Source organism: Cetorhinus maximus, chromosome 7, assembly GCF_964194155.1.
Source record: "Cetorhinus maximus chromosome 7, sCetMax3.hap1.1, whole genome shotgun sequence".
Lineage (NCBI taxonomy): Eukaryota > Metazoa > Chordata > Chondrichthyes > Lamniformes > Cetorhinidae > Cetorhinus > Cetorhinus maximus.
Window position 1 is genome coordinate 13660798 of NC_135885.1, and position 19463 is coordinate 13680260.

Consider the following 19463-nt stretch of genomic DNA (forward strand, 5'->3'; position numbering starts at 1 on the left):
CTTTTATGATTGGTTGCTGCTAAGGAAATGCCTTGCAGAGAATAATCAGGTTCGAGAATTAATTCTGCAACAAATCAGTTGCATGACCAGCACTAACTCTGGGCACCAGACTTCAGGAAGGAGGTCAAGAACCTAGTGAGGGTGTGGAGGAGTTTCAGGGATGAAGGACTGCAGTCATGCGGAGAAGCTGGGGTTGTTCTCCTTGGAGCAGAGAAGGTGAGGAAGCCTTTTGATGGAACTGTTCAATTGATTTTGGCAGAGGGGTTAGTAACCAGAAAACACAGATTTTAGGTGATATGAGGTTTTTCTTTATTAATGCAGCATGTTTTTATGATCTGGAATGCACAGCCTGAAAGGGTGGCAGAAGCAGACTTAGTAGCACCTTGCAAAAGGGAATTGGGTAAATACTTGAGAGAAAGTTTGCAGGGTTGCGGGGACTGAATAGCAAGTGGGAATACTTAGGTTGCTCTCTCACTGAGTCGGCAAGGATCTAATGGGCTGAATGGCTTCCTTTTGGATACTACCTTTTTCTTCATCGTTCACTCCCACCCACCTTATTGCATGCACATTTACAGCAATGGTAGCGATTAAATGACAACTGAAGCCAAAGTTAGTTAACTCAGCTCAGACCTGGGATCGTCTCGGTCTTCCTTGCTTGTAAACTGAGGGTGTAATCGTCCCCGATTTGCACTAAGTGTGGCAGCGGGCGGGTAAAACAATATTTTACAAGCCGGCTGTAATGGTGGCTTCTCTCGCCGTATCATCCCAAACCCGCTGCGTTAATTACGCATTCCCGGGAAGCACAGCTTTTTGATGGCAGGCAGGCTCTGATTCGCCCGCCACGCCATCACCTCGCCGCTTCATCACACTGAGCTCCACATTTAAAGTACAGCCGCACACACACATCTGAAATGCTTCCAACCAGGACTTCAATATGGCCTTCTCGCCACATTGTCTGCTCACGCCATCGAGCATGCCCGGCGCCAGTGGGCACAGAAAATTCTGCCCTGTGACTTTATTACCAGATTGATTACAGGTGATGGCAGCGTAGTGGTCATGTTATAGTGGCAATCTTGAGACCCTGACTAATGCTCCAGACACAAGAGTTCAAATTCTATTATGGCAGCTGGGGGAATTTAAATTCAATTTATTAATAAATCTGGAATAAAATGCTAGTCTTGTTAAAATTGATTGTCTTATTTTTATATAAGAAAATATCTGGTTCACTAGTGTCCTTCAGGGAAGGAAATCTGCCATCCTTACCTGGTCTGGCCTCCCTGGGCTCCAAACTCTCAGCAATGAGGATGTCTCTTAACTGCCTTCTGAAATGGCCCACCAAGCCATTTGGTCGTATTAAGTCCCTGCGGAAAGTTTGGCTTACCGCTGCTTTCTCCAGGGCAATTGGGGATAGGCAATAAGTGCTGGCTTTGCTAGCAATACATACACACACACAGATACAGAGACGCACCAAGAATGAATAAAAATTTGGAAATGACGATACTTACCATTTTCTTTGGACACTCTAAATTGTATTCTCAGTCGATCTGAACTCTGATTCTGATCCTGGGTACCTTTTGGAATTGGCTGCTGCTGCCAAGCACCCATTTAGTTGGAATCAATCAGATCCAAGAATAACAGTCCCCAACAACTGGGCAGGTGTTAAATTTCTACATCAAAGATTGACGATCCGAGTAATCCTCTTAATTTTTAAATGATGTAATGGCTAGTTTTCAGGAGCAAATTGAAATAACTATTAACATTTACTTTCCAGGTAATGATGATGGGTTTGATCTTAGCAAAGCTTCAAAGGATGATCCCATTAAGCCAGCAGGTGTGTATTGATGAACCATATTTTTATTGGAAGGATTTGATTATGTATGAAATCATGTTGGTATTTTGCACACAGTAAGCTGAACAGAAATTACAAATGAACAGTTACTATGGGCTGTTTTTCACCATTAAGATGGGAAGCTCGAGTCTAGAAATCTCTGCATGCATGATTTTTGCTCGGTCGGGGGTTTGGGTGGGGGTGCGGTCAGGGGCGTCATCGATTTTGGACCTGCCATTTTTGGAGGTAGTTTGCAGGAGGCCACGGAGGTGAACAAGTGCTGAGGCTGGTTAGAAGACCCCCTTGGTTCTGTGAGACTTCTAGCCTTCTCCCCTTCACCCATCCCTCATATGTCATCTCCATAGTTACTCACCTAGTATCCATTATGTACAGACATCAGGAGTAATGTGGAGATGAAAAAAAAACTTGTAACAATCTAAGAGAGCTCTTATTCACTCATACATACATACGTTTTACTGAAAAACTAAAAGCAAACAAACTTCAATTCACTAACCACATCAAAGACAGCTAATCCTTTGATAGCTTCTTAAAACTGTCAATCATAATGTGAACTCAGCCCTCCTGCTGAGATAAATGATTTTGGAACTTTTGAAACTCAAAAAGTGTTCATAATGGGTTCAGCTGTAATAATAGCCCTTGGAAATGTCAACAATGAAACCTATTGAAACCACAGTAACAGATGGCTAATGGCTATTTCTATACTGCACCAGATGACCTGTCATCAATGCACTCCAGCATCAGGTGTCGTCTTTACCTCTGAAAGCTGCTGTTTTTCTTTTAATTTTAAAGGGCTGGGGATTTAAATAACTTCAACTCATAACACTTAAACAGACCTTATCTTCCCTTCAAGAGCATTTACGCCTCCTCCTGCACTAGTTAAGGCCCTTGGAACAGTGAAAATGGGGTTTGTTTGAACTCGGCACTAATTTCATATGGCCCTGCTGAGTCTGGTTTTCCCGTCTATGTGTTTCATGCCCTTTCCCTGCTGGCAAAAATGGGAAATGCTCGAATTGGGGATGGGACTTCCGCATCCAGGCCCCATTCACCATTCTTAAAGGCCTCCGGAGTTGGCCCAACACCACAAAAATCCGGCCATACATTTTACCTTCTTTGGTTGAAAGTGAATGTTGGCCATGACATGGGGAGAATTCCTTGTGCGTCTTCAAAATAACATTTGGAGATCTTTAATTTTCACCTGAAAGGCGAATCTATGGCTTTGGCTTAACATTTTATCTACCAAAAGTAGGTGGTTCTGACACTGCAGCACTTCCTCAGTACTATACTGCAATGTCAGTCCAGATTATGAGCTCAATTCTTGGAGTGGCACTGATAGACAAAACCTACTGACTCTGAGATTCAAGTGTTACCAACTGAGCCAAGCTTGGATATTCTTGCTGGGTACGAGCTTGACCTGAACTGGGCTGATGTGCGTTTCATGGACTCCGTACTTGCGCTGATCACATACAAGTTTCCAAATGCTTTCACCAGACTCTGACGATGGCCATAGAGGTGCTTGAAGGCTAACAGGCCCTGGCTGCCCAAGGTTCAGCTGCTGAGAGGTTAAGGTGGTCTCGAGCCCAAAAGATGCACACACAGCATCCAACCACGTTAGACACTCCCATTGGCTTAAGAAAAAGCACCAGACTGTGGGTAAGAGTGCATACATTACGATCAATGAGGGAAGCAAAACAACAAACACGGGTTTCTGTTCAATTCCTGAATGCACTTCAGAACTACTGGATGTTGAACTGGGAAAGGCTTATTCTAGTCATAGGAAGTGATGACTCATTACAGGTCTTTGATTTTACTCATCCACAGGGTGTGGGTGTCACTGGCTAACCAGCAATCCCAATCACCCTTGAGAAGAAGGGGCTGAGCTGTCGTCTTGAATACAACCGAATGGCTTGCTAGGCCATTTCAGAGAGGGCAGTTGAAGTCAACCACATTGCTGAGGGACTAGAGTCTCATATAGACCAGGCCGAGTAAGGGTGGCAGATTTCCTTCCCTAAAGGACATTAGTGAGCTGGTGGGTTTTTACAACAGTTCGCTAGTTTCATGGACAGCAGTATTGATCCTCGCTCTTTATTCAATCAATTGAATTTAAATTTCCCAGCTGCCGTGATAGGATTATGAACTCGTGGCTCCAGATCATTAGTCCAGGCACTGGATTATTAATCCAGTAATTTAACCATTAAACTATCGTACCTTAAACATTGGCCTGAGACACTAAATTTGGGAAGAAATATTTGGCGTAGAAGCCCAAAATTGTACAGCTTCATTTAATCCCTTTTTTTTTGTTGTAGTAATGTTGTAATTCTTGTTTCTTTTAATATGGCAGCTGGCGTTTTTAGTGATTCTGATCTTGAAGATGTTGTAAACAGTGATTATAAACCTGAGAAGACCAATTCTAAAGGTAACCCTTTTTCTTAGTCCTTATTGTATATTCTCGTGGTTGCAAAGGAACCAAACAGCACATCATAATGTGTTATTGAAGAAATGGTAATGAGGACTGACAGGAATTATTCAAATTTAAAATACACCCTTTAATAAGGTTTGTTATGACCACAGCAGATGTTAAATGCTGAGCACACCAAATCCCAGAGGGAAACTTGGCTTACCCTTTTCTCATTTTCAGAATACAAAAAAAAAGAAAACGTACTGATCTCAGCAGCAAGAAGTCCAGTAACACGTTTGGGATTTAAAAAATTAAAAATAAAAAGATTTGCTAACAAGAAGAAAATAAAGCTTAAGCACATAAGATTACAGTTATACAGTTGAAATTAGTCTTACAAAACATTCCCCCAAAAGGCTCCCTACTTGGTCAGACCCACAAGTAAACACCTTCCAGGAAACACTTCCTTATAGATACTTAACTATAAAAATCCAATAATATTACCCAAGGCACACTGTTGTAGCTTTAATAAAGGCATACCATTCGACCTCTTAAATTCTCTCCCACCCTGTTGTGGAAATCCAGGGCTTCAGAACAAGACTGCTTTGTGCAGCCCTTGACTTTTCTAGCATGACTGGATGGCTGATTCAAACTGCATCTTCTCCCAGCCAATAATTGTTTCCAGGAGATCTTCCTCACACAGCCAACCCCTAAGATCTCCACAGTAACTCTAAGCTACTTTTTCCCCTTTCATCTCAGGTTCCATTGTTCTCGCACTTCTTTAAAACTCAAATCCTTCCAAATATAAAATCTTTAATCTTTCTATTTTGTCTCTGCTTTTGGGTCAAAACAATGTAATATACCCTCTTCTGTTTACCCATGGAGCTCCTGTATGATGGAAAAATGTTTCTTGTTACCTCTGACTTCCCTTTGATATTCAAATGAACTCTCAACTTATCTAAAAATGCAAATGTTAGATCCAACATATTTACTTGCAACTCAAACCTAACACCTCTATCCTTTCAAGATACACACACACAAAAAAATATTTTAAAAAATAACATCCATTCTCACAGTTCACTAATATAACAGACATTAGTTGCACACTCAATCCTAGTAGTTCCTTATGCAATTAATCTTTGCATTGCTTGATCTGGTTTTTGGGAGTGAATTTCTCCGTGAAGAACAACTGAATTAGTGGATAATAATACGGACTGGCATCAGCAAACCAAACATTTAAGGTGAATGAAACAGACTGAAAATGCAGTCATCCTGAGAATGAACAAAAAAGAAAATGCTGCTAATTATGGTAGACTGATCAGCACCTGAAAAAAGCAATATTACCATATTACTTTCAGAACGTCAACCTAGAAGAAACTCTGCTTATATTTGTTTCTTCAGTCATGTGAACCACCATTGGTGCCTTCTCTTGTTTGTAACTCCTTGTCTATCAAAACTGTGTCAGCCATGGCTTAATTGGTAGCATTCCCATCTATGGCTCAAAAGGTTCTGGGTTCAGTGCCAACTCCAGAGATTGAGCACAAAAATCTAGGCTGACATTCTAGTGTAGTACTGATGGAGTACTGCACTGTCAGAGTTGACATCAGTTGGTTGAGATATTAAACTGAGGCCCTTCTGCCTCCTCTGATGGTTGTAAAAGGTCTCATGGCATGAGTTCAGAGAAGAGCAGGGAAGTTATCCCCAGTGTTCTGACCAATATGAATTCCTCAAGCAACCACTTAAAAACAGATGAACAAACAAATAGGATACTTCTGTCAGTCCAAAAAGACATTCTGCCTACTACGTAATTAAACAAATTCGTGTATGAATTTCAGTGTTGGTATGATGCCAGGTATGTAGGCCGCACATCCCAACAATTGGCTGATCGAATAAGAAGCATCTGGCTGTTCGTAACAGGCAGAATACAGACTGTACTCAACCGGCCCATGCTTGCAAAACCCAAAATAAAAACGCCTACTCTTAGGTGTGATTCCGTGACTGGGCAGCACTTGCTGAACAATCTTGAGCGCACTCATTACTGCACTACCAACCAATTTACGATAATCAATTAAGCTTGTAACATGGCCCATTTATGCTTGCTAGAAGCACAAACATCCATACGCAGGGACCTATTCTGTCTAAACAAAAGGCATATGGTCAAGTCTTGCACCTTTTTTGAAATACTCTAGGGCTTGGGTAGCCTATTGTTCCCCGTTGCTTTCTCCATGGCAATGCTCAGCCAATCAGAGCCAACTTGCCGACCAATCAGCACTCCTTTTCTCCTGTACTATAAATTGTGATTGCTTGATATTTGGCATTCTTGCATTTGTCCTGATGAGTGCAAGATGAAAAGCTTTGGTAACATGTCTCTCTTTCTTTAGCAATAAAAATAGATTCTATGATCATTATCACATGTTGTTTGTGGGAGTTTGATGTGTGCAATTTGACTGCCACATTTCCCACATTACCATAACGATTGTACTTCAAAAGTCATTCATTGGCCCTAACCACTTTGAGACATCCCGTGGTCATGAAAGGCTCTATAAAAATGCAAGTCATTTTTTTTTCTTCTACTTTGCTTCTGCTTCTTTTGTTATAGTAGGGAGCTTGCTGTAGTCTTGGCTCTTTGCCATTTCTCCTTTTCATTTTCCAATCATTTATAGGGTCTTCCTTATTTCCTAGCTGCAATTTCTGATTAAGACTCTGCCCCCAAAATATCAATGCGACTTTTCTCTTTTCAGATGCTAGGAGATCTGTGATAGATTTCCGACATTTTATTCCTCTAAGAGCGGATGCTTCAAAGTGATAAAAGGTTTTAATAGTGGTGATACAGAGAAACTCGTCCCTCTGGTGGGAAAATAGCAGCAATCTTAAAATGAGAGCTCAGCCATTTAGAGTGAAAGCACTAAATACATTTTCACATAAATGGTAGTGGAAATGTGGATTTCTCTTTTCCCAAGACACAGATTGTTGTATTTTTGCTAGGTGAAGATATACGGGGAAATGGAGCAAAGACTCTTAATGGCCGATTTGCATTTCAATCCCATTTATCTAATTCAATGGCAGAACAGAACCAATGGACTGAATGGCCTATTCCTGCGCTTCTATGTTCCTGGATACTTTTGATATTTTTTATCTACCAGTCGTACATTTATACCCTGCTGCTATTGTCTTGTTTTTTGCTGTCAATATATATATTGAATGCATTCTATGTTGCCTTGTATGTAACGCAGTAAATACTGCAGTAGTTTAAAATGTCGCATCTTAAACAGCATGATTTCAATCGGCCTCTTTAAAATCTTTTCAGATCAGAAGCCTCCTACACCAATTGACCTCATCGGTGACCTGGTGATGGCTTTAATAGGTGGGACATCTGAACAAGTGAAGAAGTTGTGCTTCAGTTTGCTGGGTATGATTATTGCCTTGCCTGCCAGTGTGGCACATCGTGAGAACAGAACTGCTGCTAGTTGGATGCATTGTCCTCTTGCTTCTTGAGCCCATGACTTGTCGTTACCTTTTATTCGACTGTGAGCAAATCGTTTACAAGTAGTGTTATTGGTTGGAGGTTAATTCACCCGTGAGAGAGGTTTTGAGGGAGAGAAGAGTAAGGAGGTTGTGGAAGACAGCCTGGTGCACTGTTTTGGTTTGAATGTTCCCCAGCCTTTTCCCGAAGCTCCTTGGGAAGGTTTGCTAGTTAACCATAAGTCATTGTTATTGGAGGCTGAAAGCATATTGCAACTCAGAAACATTCTGTGTGATTCCCTCGCACACTGGCAAATTTCAGTGTACATTGGCTTGATTACAGAGCAGCCCTTAACTATATAAGAGGAAATCATTTTACACATGCTTTGTGAAGAGTTTACAAAATCCTGAGGTGGATTGTTGTCTTTAGGGTCTGGGCATTAACAACAACTTGCAATAGTGCCTTTAACATGGTAACCTTAAAACGTGCGTTGGCACTTCACAGGAGAGTAAAATACAGGATTACGCCTCTTTTGGGGAAAGCGCATAAACAAAAATCTGGCAGGTGGATCGTGCTCCTCTTCCAGAATTCCAATGTTTCCTTCAATGAATTTGAATGGACGGGAAACGCACTGGGCTCTGTTGTTGGTATCCAGTCTACCCGGCCAAAGTTTCCTATCTCAACATCAACCAGGTGATGCTTAATACCCAGGCAGTGAAGATGAAAACCAATGCCACTGTCTCATTCTTGAACCAGAGCAGCTAAAGTCCCTATGAATACAAAAGAATGTGAAAAAAGAAATCATATTTTTCACTAGAAGCACAGGAGGCTATTCAGCCCACTTGCCTCTGCCGGCTCTTATCCAATTAATTGTATTCTCATGGTGCTTGAGTGTCAAACTGTATCTGATAATGTTCTTATAAAGCTGCTTGGGTCCTTTTAATATGTTAAAGTCTATATAAATGTGCATGTTATTGATATAGAAAGGTTACCCATGTATTCAGGATTGGTTTTAAAAAGAATCCCTTCAAGTATTTAACATTTTTCCTTTTATTATGTTTTTATTTATGGCGCTGTTGTGAATGAATCAGACCCTGTAGATAAATGGGAAATAAAATTTACCACTGGCCCATGCAAAGTGTTGCATATTGGAAAAACAAATGTGCAACATGTGTTGAGAATAAATTGGATAAAATTAGCACCAGAGGACTTGAAGGGGACCTGGGATTAACAGGCGACTAGGCTCTTTCAATGTCAAGACAACATGTGGAAAAAGCAAATAAAATTTACATATACAGAGCCAGATCCTTTTGGTATAGGTATAGAGAGGTTACACTGAGAATCTTTCATTAAAACAAGAACAGAGGAGGCTACATGGCCTATATCAAGCTTGCTCTGCCATTTAATACAAATATGGCTGAATATCTACATAAGCTCCCTGTCCGTTGATTCCCACCAATCTATCAATCTAGGTCTTGAATGTACTTAAGGACATTTTTTTTATTATTCATTCATGGGATGTGGGCGTCACTGGCTAGCGACCAGTATTTATTGCCCTTCCCTAATTGCCCTTGTTCAGAGGGCATTTAAGAGCCAGACGGACCTACATGGATAGGCCAGGCCAGGTAAGGAAGGCAGATTTTCTTCTCCAAAGGGCATTAGTGAACTAGGTGGGTTTTTACAACAGTCGGCAATGGTTTCACGGTCATCATTAAACTTTGCAATTCCAGCAGATTTTTTATTGAATTCAAATATGACAGGATTCAAACCCGGGTCCCCAGAGCATTGCCTTGGGCCGCTAGATTATTAGTCCAGCCTCAGTACCACTACGCCATCACCTCCCCCATAGACTGAGCATCTACAACCATCTGGGGTAGAGAATTCCAAGATTCATAATCCTCTGAATGAAGACAACTTTCTTCATCTCAGTTCTAGATGGCCGACCACTTACCTTGAGTCCACTGGTTGTGGACTCCCCAGCCAGGGAACCGGCCTCTCGCCATCAATCCTTTCCAACCCTCCAAGAATTTTATCACTCTCTCGTTCTTTTAAACTCCAGAGGGTATAGGCCCATTCTACTCAATCTCCCCTCATGGGGCAACTTTCTCATCCGAGGAATCCGGTCCAGTGAACCTTTTGATGCATTGGAATTAATTGGATAGCTCTTTCAAAAAGCTGGGACAAGCACAATTGGCCCGTTTCTGTGCTGTATGATTCTGTAAAGGCTAAGAGCTATTAGTTCTGGTTGAGCGGACTAGCATAAATTTCATGCTTGAAGTCCTTATATTGTCTGTGAGTGAGCAGGTAAAATAGTTCATTTTATTCCAGCGTCTGATGATTGAAGTGACAAATTAGTTCTTTTGTCAAGAAGCACGAATATGGTAAAGTGAATGTCCGCACTGTACCACTGTGCAGTATGATAAAGTACGAGATGGTATTAAAACGGAACATTTCAGGAGGAGGATAACTGAGGAAAAGGTTACAAGGATGCAAAATTATGTTTCACTGAATGACCAACAGAGGTAAAACAGGAAATGCATTGGTTTAATCATTAATTTATTCTCTCTATGTTATCAGAAATGTTCACTGAGCAGTACACTAACGCAAAAGACCAGTGAAAGGACGCTCAACGGTATGTATAGAGTCACCAACGTATCGGAGTTTCTCCATCAGAAACTCTTTCGGATTAAACACTTTACAAAGAATTTTGATTAATTCCAAAATCCTTTTTTTGATGTCAAAACACAAAGTGCAGGAAATACTCATCAGGTCAGGCAGCAGCCATGGAAAGAGAAACAGAGTTAACCTTTCAGGTCGATGACCTCTCATCGGAAATGGCAAGGGTTAGCGAGGAACAGGTTTTTAGCAATTGCAGAAAGGAGAATAAGTTTTTTTCCCTCCTTTTATTCTTTCATGGGATGTGGGTGTCGCTGGCGAGACCAGCATTTGTTGCCCATCCCTAATTGCCCTTGAACTGACTGGCTTGTTAGGCCACTGCTGAGGGCAGTTAAGAGTCAGCCGCATTATTGTGGGTCTGGAGTCGCGTGTAGGCCAGACCAGGTTAGGGCAGCAGATGTCCCTCCCTCAAAGGGGCACGAGTGAACCAGATGATGCCTGCCATGGTCACCATTACCGAGACTAATTTTATAATTCAGATTTATTGATTGAATTTAAACTCTACCAACTGCTGTGGTGGGATTTGAACCCTGTCTTAGCTTAGGCTTTGGGGTCACTAGTCTAATGACATTACCTGTACACTATTACCTTCCCTGTGCTGCTGGGCTAAGACAAAGGAAGGTGAGAATGAAACACGTAAAGAAACAAAAGATGGGTCCAAGGAAGGCAAATATGGAGTGAGGGTGAGGGAAGCATTGAAAATTTGGCAAAGAGAAGAAGGCTCATGTGATCTGGGAATATGATATCTACTACCTCATTGACCTGTGACTGTTTCGCTCTCCACAAATGCTGACAGACTTGTTAAATATTTCCAGAATTTTCTATTTTATTCCAGATTTCCCGCAGTCACAATATTTCCATGGCCCACAGAGGGGCCCCACAGTGACGATGACTGCTCATGAGGCAACGGTGCCTCCTGCCCTCAGCGACACCCACCCCCTTTGCCGGGGGCCTGCCTGACTGGCTCCAGTACCCCCAGACCCTAGTTGCCTAACTTTATAAGACATAAGACATAGGAGCAGAAATTAGGCCATTCGGCCCATCGGGTCTGCTCCGCCATTCAATCATGGCTGATAAGTTTCTCAACCCCATTCTCCCGCCTTCTCCCCGTAACCTTTGATCCCCTTACCAATCAAGAACCTATCTATCTCGGTCTTAAATACACTCAATGCCCTGGCCTCCACAGCCTTCTGTGGCAATGAATTCCGTAGATTCACCACTCTTTGGCTAAAGAAGTTTCTCCTCATCACTGTTCTAAAAGGTCTTCCCTTTACTCTGAGGCTGTGCCCTCAGGTCCTAGTCTCTCCTACTAATGGAAACATCTTCCCCACGTCCACTCTATCCAGGCCTTTTAATATTCTGTAAGTTTCAATCAGATCCCCCCTCATCCTTCTAAACTCCATCGAGTATAGACCCAGAGTCCTCAAACGTTCCTCATATGTTAAGCCTTTCATTCCTGGGATCATTCTCGTGAACCTCCTCTGGACCCTCTCCAGGGTCAGCACATTCTTCCTGAGATACGGGGCCCAAAATTGCTCACAATATTCTAAATGTGGTCTGACCAGAGCCTTATAAAGCCTCAGCAGCACATCCCTGCTTTTATATTCTAGTCCTCTCGAAATAAATGCCAACATTGCATTTGCCTTCATAACTACCGACTCAACCTGCAAGTTAACCTTAAGGAGAATCCTGGACTAGGACTCCCAAGTCCCTTTACACTCCAGATTTCTGAATTCTCTCCCCATTTAGAAAATAGTCTAAGCAACTTTGAGGGCATTCAACCATCGATGTGCCCTTATTCTCCAGGTGCAGCCCCAGTAATGTTTGCCGCTCGCCTCTGACTTGCTGGTAGCTCTGCGGGTGGGCCATCATCGTTATTAGGGGTGGCAGCCATTTCATTGGCTTGTGCTGGCAAAATGCAACCCAGGGTCCTGCCACACAGTGGAATGGGGTTGCCTCCCACTTTTGGCTCTGGCAGCAAAATGTCTATCGCTGCAAAATTTTGCCCAACTTTTCTAAGGTTGACCTTCCGCCCGACCTGAACACTTGCAGCATTTTCTGTTTTTATTCCTGGATTCCAGTTCTTTGTGGTGTTGGTTGCTTTGACTGATTTTAGAATGTTGTGTAAAAGCTGGCATATTGTAAGGGAGGAGTTGTGCCTGACTGTGCGATGCTGAAATCTATTTAAAGCTCACAATCTTATACTGACGAATTTATTCCCCCCACCACTGCACCAGTTTTCTCCTGCCTTCGGAAGCTGTAGGTGCAGGCTGGGACTCTCGCACACCAGCCATTCCCAGATGAGTTTTACACCTGGAATACTTGGGTTTCACTTCGAGTAGACTCTTTTTAAAAAAAAAAAATTGTTCTTGGGATGTGAGCATCGCTGGCGATTACCATTACCTTGAACTGCTGCAGTCCACGTGGTGTAGGTACACCCACAGTGTAGTTAGGGAGGGAGTTCCAGGATTTTGACCCAGTGACAGTGAAGGAACGGCGATATATTTCCAATCAGGATGGTGAGTGACTTGGAGGGGGAACCTGCAGGTGGTGGTGTTCCCATGGTGGATGGAGTGCTGATCAAACAAGCCACTTTATCCTGGTTTGTATCGAGCTCCTTGAGTATTATTGGAACTGCATCTGTCCGGGCAAGTGAAGACTATTCCATCACACTCCTGACTTGTGCTTTGCGGAAAGACTTTGGGGAGTCAGGAGTTGAGTTACACTCTGCAGAATCCCCAGCCTCTGACCTGCCCTTGTAGTCATGGCATTTATGTAACTGCTACAGTTATAAATTTGTGGTCAATGTAACCCCGAGGATATTAGCTGTTCAATAGTGATAGTGTTGTTGAATGTCAAGGGAGACTGAAAAAGCTCAACTCCTTTTGTAACACAAGAGAGGGCTACTCTATAATCCTGCACTCTGTGAGGGTGCGAATCTGAGATGGGGCCACAGCAATGTAGTCGTGGCTCCCGACCTGGGCCATGGGACTGCGGAGTTACTGCAGGAATTACAGGCTTTGATTACTGATCCTAGCATACTACTGGCACTCATTAAATGGTTCATTTATTTTCTATTATACAGCCGTTCCTGCTCAATTTCCCCCTTGAGGGGTTTGTTTGGCATTAGGATGAAAAACTTTCATTTATATAGCGCCCTTCACAAGCTTGATGTCCCAAAGCGTTTCATAGCCAGCACTGTTAGTAATGTAGGAAACGTTTTACATACTTTATGAACCCCTAACCCACTACTGCAAGGACCGTGGTGGCCAGCACAGCTACAGAACTGACATTTAAAAGAAACGTAATAATTCTTGGCTTGTTGACATTAACAGTCAACACAGGCTTGATGAGCAAATGAGGTCGAAGCAGCAGATCAGGAGACCTGGACCAGCCAGCGACAGAACAGAGCTGTAAGTCTATAAAGTCCATATCTAGCTGCCCAAATCTGGCAGGCGGCCAACCTTTCAACACGTCAGTGGCTGTAGCCAGTCCTAACAGCCAGCTAGGATGAAAGACCTGCATTTGTAAAGCGCCTTTCATAACCTCCGGATGACTGAAGAGCTTTATAGCCAATGAAATGCTTTTGAAGTGCTGACAATGTTGTAATGTAGGAAATGCAACAGCTAATATGTGCCCAGCAGTCTCCCACAAACAGCAACTTGGTAATGAGCAGATCTATTAGTGATGTTGATTGAGGGATGAATATTGACCTGGAAGCCTGGGAGAATTCACCTTACTCTTCTGCCATGGGGTCATTTACACTGACCTGAGAGCTTTGGTTTAACATCTGGTCTGAAAGACAAGCACCTCCAACAGTGCAGCACTTCCTCAGCATTGCAGTGCTGCGTCAGCCTCAATTGTTTTTATCTCTCTGCTCAGGTACCTGGAGTGGCACTTCAGTGCATAACTTTCTGACTCAGAGGTGAGAGTGCTGCCCCACTAAGCCACGATCGACAGAAGCAGAAGCAAATAACAGCTGATCACTGGGTCTGGCTATTGCTATCAAGCAATAGCAGCCAAACTATAAAAAAGGAATGCTTGTATTTATATAGTACCTCTCATGACCTCATGGTCGTCCCAAAGGGCTTTACAGCTGCTGAGAGGCAGTGGCTTTCTCAGTAACGGGACAGCCCTGTATGTGTATAACAACCAGCCAACACAGATATTCCCATCAGCGAACTAACACCTAATAAAACCGCCAGACTTGCTCATCATCAAGGGAAAACACCATGGAAGTAAAGAAAGGATGGCTTGTGTCTTACATGGTGTCTTTCAAGACCTTGGAACATCCCCAAAGCCTTTCACAAAGTATTTGACGCGTTGTCATTATTGTAACATGGGGAACATGGCAGCCAGTTTACGCACAGCAATCTCCGACAAACATCACCAACTCTTTGTCACGTTGGCTGAGGGATGAACACTGGTCAGAATACTGGGGAAGTCTCTGCTGTTTATCTTCAAAATCATGCCATGGGATCTTTTAAGTCCACCTGAGAGGGCAGACAGGACCTCTGGTGTAATGTCTCGCCTGAAGGACGGCACTTCTGACAGTGCAGCATTCCCTCAGTATTGACAACTGATTCTGACTATAGCCAGCCAGGCTAGCAAATGAGCAGCAGACCAGGCATTTGCAGGAACCACAAAGTGTTTGTTTGAACTGTAAATACTGAGGGAACGAGCATTGGTCCCGGCTGTGAAGCATCTGTGATTATCGTGGCAGATTTTAAATTCTGGAAGACTAACCCTGTCCGTTAACCCATGAAAACCAAACAGCCTAGGCTATCAGAGCAGGAACTGGAGCTGGTTTTGCCCCATGGCTGCCTAGCCTAAGAGTCTTTAAGGCTAATCATAAAGCTCCGACGCTACCGGCTCAGATCAGCCAATTCAGCAGAGCAGAGTTCAAAATCTGTGTAGCACATATATGTGTTTCTGTTTTACAATCTAGCATTTTGTCAAGGAATATTGTTTTTTTTTTTCTTATTAATGCAGAGTTCTGTGCAACTGCCTGTTCCACTGTGTGGGGCAAAAACTATTAATCGGTTTCTCATTTTTGTGCCTTCACCCCTGCGCCCTCTTCCAGGTTACAGTGCTCCTATGCCAAAAGACCTGTTGGAAGGAGCTAGAAATGATGACTGAAAAGAGAGTGGAAGGAGATGTTTGCTGTCCAACTTGAGGCACCTTGGATTCTGCTCAGGCTTCTTTCCTTGGGCACTCGTTATGGTGCAGAACTGTTTTTAACTTTTTATTTAACCTGTTTTTGTTGGTTTGGAATATGTTACCAGGCCTGCCTTGATAAGGTGGGATCTTCTTGTATGTCTTTGTTTTGAAAGCTTTCATTTTCAAACAATGTTCTTAAAGCAATTATAGAAAAATTACTGTATGCGCTACTAAACAGCAATTTAGGACATTGCACAATCACTGTCTTCCTGTTGCAGCTGTAATATATATATATTGATATACTTGGAGATTTTGACAAAAATGTTGAACCTTGAGATACCTGTCTTAATTATATAGTTTTTATCGGATGTACCTCAGTGTGTGGTGAATGTGGGTGAACATCACGGAATAGATAATGATGAATAGTTGACGAAATGTGTTGAGCACAATGATGGGTTCAAAGGCTTTCAACCCCGGTTTTAGGTGGTGGGTGGTCCTGTGCAGCTACAGGCTGACAAAAGAACCAAATCTTAGAAGGTACTTCTCATTATACTAGTGTGTCAACAATTAATTCAATGGTATGATTTTCTGTATCGGTGGAGGTGTTATTTCAATAACGACCTATGTTTATATACTGCCTTCAACACTGTAAATCATTCCACAGTGTTTCACAAGAGTACTAGCAGACAAAATTTGACCCCAAGCTACTCCAAGGTAGGTCATTTTATTAGACGTGTGTTCAGCAAGAGAGAAAAGGCACATTTCATAACCAAAAGCTTAGTAAAAGAGGTTTAAGGAGCCTCTTGAAGAAGAGAGGGGCTTAGGAGGGAATTCCAAAATTGGGGGCTTGGGCACTGAAGGTGGAGCGAGGGGAATTAGGATCCGCAAGAGAACAGAATTTATTTTTAAATCCGTTACTACTTCCGTTAAAGTAGCAGGCTGAAGAATGCCATATGATTAATATAATAGGAAGACTTTTTACGAGGCCTTGTGTGTTTATTTGTTTTCAAAGTGCGAACGTTTATCAATATGATTCAAAATGTCCATGTAAGATTTTATAATGCTCACAGCAGCACATCTTTTTTTGTTTTAGCAGTAGAGCAGAAACTTGTCGGGGATTTGGTGTGTTGGGTTTTTTATTTGAGGATTAAATCTTCTCGGTAAGCCCTGCTGGTTTGCTCACTATCCAGAGAAGGAAAGAAATATAGAGGAGTGTTCTGGTGCTTTGTGCCAAATGAAGGGGCAAGCAACAAGGGGTTCTTATTAAGTGACTTGATCGCATTAGGAGGAGACGGAGTGGGAATCTACCCAGTCTCCGTAAGTTAGGTATTTTTAAAAACCCTCCGAACTTGTTCCCATTGTTTGACTTGAAGAAATCAAATTCCAAGTGCTTTGAGGCAGGGACATTTCACTCTCAGATTTTACTACGTTTGCTCAGTTTAATTTGCCTTGGACTTGGTCTTTGCACTATTTCCCCATTCACAGGATATAACTCATAGGATGGTCACATTTCAAGTCACAAAAAAAGTGTTTAATATTTATTTGTGGGATTTTAATCACTGGGAATTACTGTTGTTACTTTAATATTAGTTACAACTGAGCACAGCCTGAAGTGGAATTTGCGAAGTTGTCTGAATGAGGACTCTGACTATGAATGGCTCATAACCATGCAAATAAAGTGGCTTTGAATTTTTAGTATTTTTCGATCTCATTAATTTTTAAAGAAATATGTAACAGGTAGTTAACTTTATTCGACTTGTGTTCAGCAGGAGAGAAAAGACACGTTCCAGTCAGGTGTTACAAACAACTTAACATCTCCTTTAGAACAGAGCGGGCTAAGAGGATATTTGACAGAGATGTTTAAGGTCATGAAGGGTTTTGATAAAGTAAATAAAAAGATACAGTTTCTGATGACTGAAGGACGCAGGGCACAGGCCCAAAGGGCACAGTTTTAAACTGACTGGCAAAGGAATCCGAGACGACATGAGGGAAATTTTTTTTTAATGCAAGCAGTGATTATTGTTTGGAAAGCACTGCCTGATAGGGTGGTGGGTACAGATTCAATAATATCTTTCAAAAGGAACTGGATAAACACAAAGGAGAGAATATTGCGGGGATAGGGGGTAAGAGCAGGGGTGTGGGACTCACCAGGGGCAGACTCAGTGGACTGAATGGTGGCCTTCTGTGCTGTACTATTCTATGAATCTATGACGTGGTCTAATTAGGATAATGCTGACACAGACAGCACTTGTCAAGCACCATAGCTTTTTTGTGTGTGTGTGTTACAGAGTTCGCTGTCCAAAAACCTCTAAAAGGGGAAACTGCATTTTGAAGAACACTTTTAAGAATTATACAAACATATGAATATACAAATTAGGAGCAGGAGTAGGCCACTCGGCCCCTTGAACCTGCTCCTTGAACATTCGATAAGATCATGGCTGATCTGAATGTAACCTCAACCCCACATTCCTGCCTACCCCTAATAACCGATCATCCTCTTGTTAATCAAGAATCTATCTGGCTGGGAGAAGTGGGTTCTGGTTTGTGGGGCATTGGCAGCCATATTTGGAAAAGTGGGATCTGTACCATTGGGACAGTCTATACCTGAACTGTGCTGGGGCTGGTGTCCTCACAAGCCGCATAACTAAGGAAGTAGAGAAGGTTTTAAACTGAATGGCGGGGGCAAAGAATCAAATTTTGGAGGATGTGGTAAACCAAAGAAAAATATTCAAAGACTCTGCTTCCACCGTCTTTTCAGGAAGAGAGTTCCAAAGATTCACGACCCTCGGAGAAAAAATATTCTCCTCATCCCTGTCTTAAGTGAGCGACCCCTTATTTTTAAACAGTGACCCCTAGTTCTAGATTTTCCCACAAGAGGAATCATCCTCCCCACATCCATCCTGTCAAAACCACTCAGGATCTTAACGGTTTCAATCAGATGGCCTATTTTTCTTCTAAATTCCAGCAGATACAAGCCTAACCTGTCCAGCCTTTCCTCATAAGAGAACCCACCCATTCCTGGTATTAGTCTAGTAAACATTCCCTGAACAGCTTCTAATGCATTTACATCTTTCTTTAAATAAGGAGACCAGTACTGTACACAATACTCCAGATGTGGTCTCACCAGTGCCCTGTACAACTGAAGCATAACCTCCCTACTTATGTAATCAATTCCCTTCATAATAAATGATAACATTCTATTAGCTTTCCTAATTACCGGCTGTGCCTGCATACTAACCTTTTGAGATTCATGATCTAGGGCATCCAGGTCCCTCTGAATCTGAGCTCTGCAATCTCTCATCATTTAGATAATAAGCTTCTTTTGTATTCTCCCTGCCAAAGTGAACAATTTCACATTTGCCCAGATTATACTCCGTTTGCCAGATCTTTGCCCACTCACTTAACCTATCTATGTCACTTTGTAGCCTCCATATGTCCACTTCACAATTTACTTTCCTACCTATCTTTGTGTCATCAGCAAATTTAGCAATCGTTCCTTCAATCCCTTCATCCAAGTCATTTGCATAAATTGTAAAAAGCTGAGGCCCCAGCACTGATCCCTGTGGCACACCACTCATCATATCCTGCCAACCAGGAAAAGATCCATTTGTGCCAACTCTGTTTCCTGTTAGCTAGCCAATCTTTTATCCGTGCCAATATGTTATTCCCTACACCATGAGCGTTTATTTTCTGCAATAATCATTGATGCGGCACTTTATCAAATGCCTTCTGGAAATCTAAGCACAGTACATCCACCGGTTCCCCTTTATCCACAGCACATGTGACTCCTTCAAAGAATTCCAATAAATTGGTTAAACATGATTTCTCTTTTACAAAACCATGTTGACTCTGTCTGATTGCTTTGAATTTTTCTAAGTGCCCTGCTATAACATTTTCCCTATGACAGATGTTAGGCTAACTGG

At 42.3% G+C, this 19463-nt stretch overlaps 1 protein-coding gene across 5 annotated transcripts in view; it reads left to right on the top strand.

Annotated features, from left to right (window-relative positions):
* The window catches only part of LOC144682597 (uncharacterized), a 48563-nt gene extending 31328 nt beyond the window's left edge, over nt 1-17235 (top strand). For 3 of the 5 annotated variants that reach the window (XM_078545077.1, XM_078545080.1, XM_078545079.1), the window contains 4 exons: nt 4188-4262; nt 7549-7650; nt 10282-10336; nt 15464-17235. In XM_078545077.1, the coding sequence (XP_078401203.1) occupies nt 4188-4262; nt 7549-7650; nt 10282-10322 (218 nt within the window). In that variant the 3' untranslated portion in view covers nt 10323-10336; nt 15464-17235. Of the gene's footprint in view, nt 1-4187; nt 4263-6622; nt 6775-7548; nt 7651-10281; nt 10337-15463 lie in introns of those variants that run through there. The other 2 variants (XM_078545081.1, XM_078545078.1) reach the window with 2 other exon arrangements.
* Nucleotides 17236-19463: the final 2228 nt, after the last annotated feature.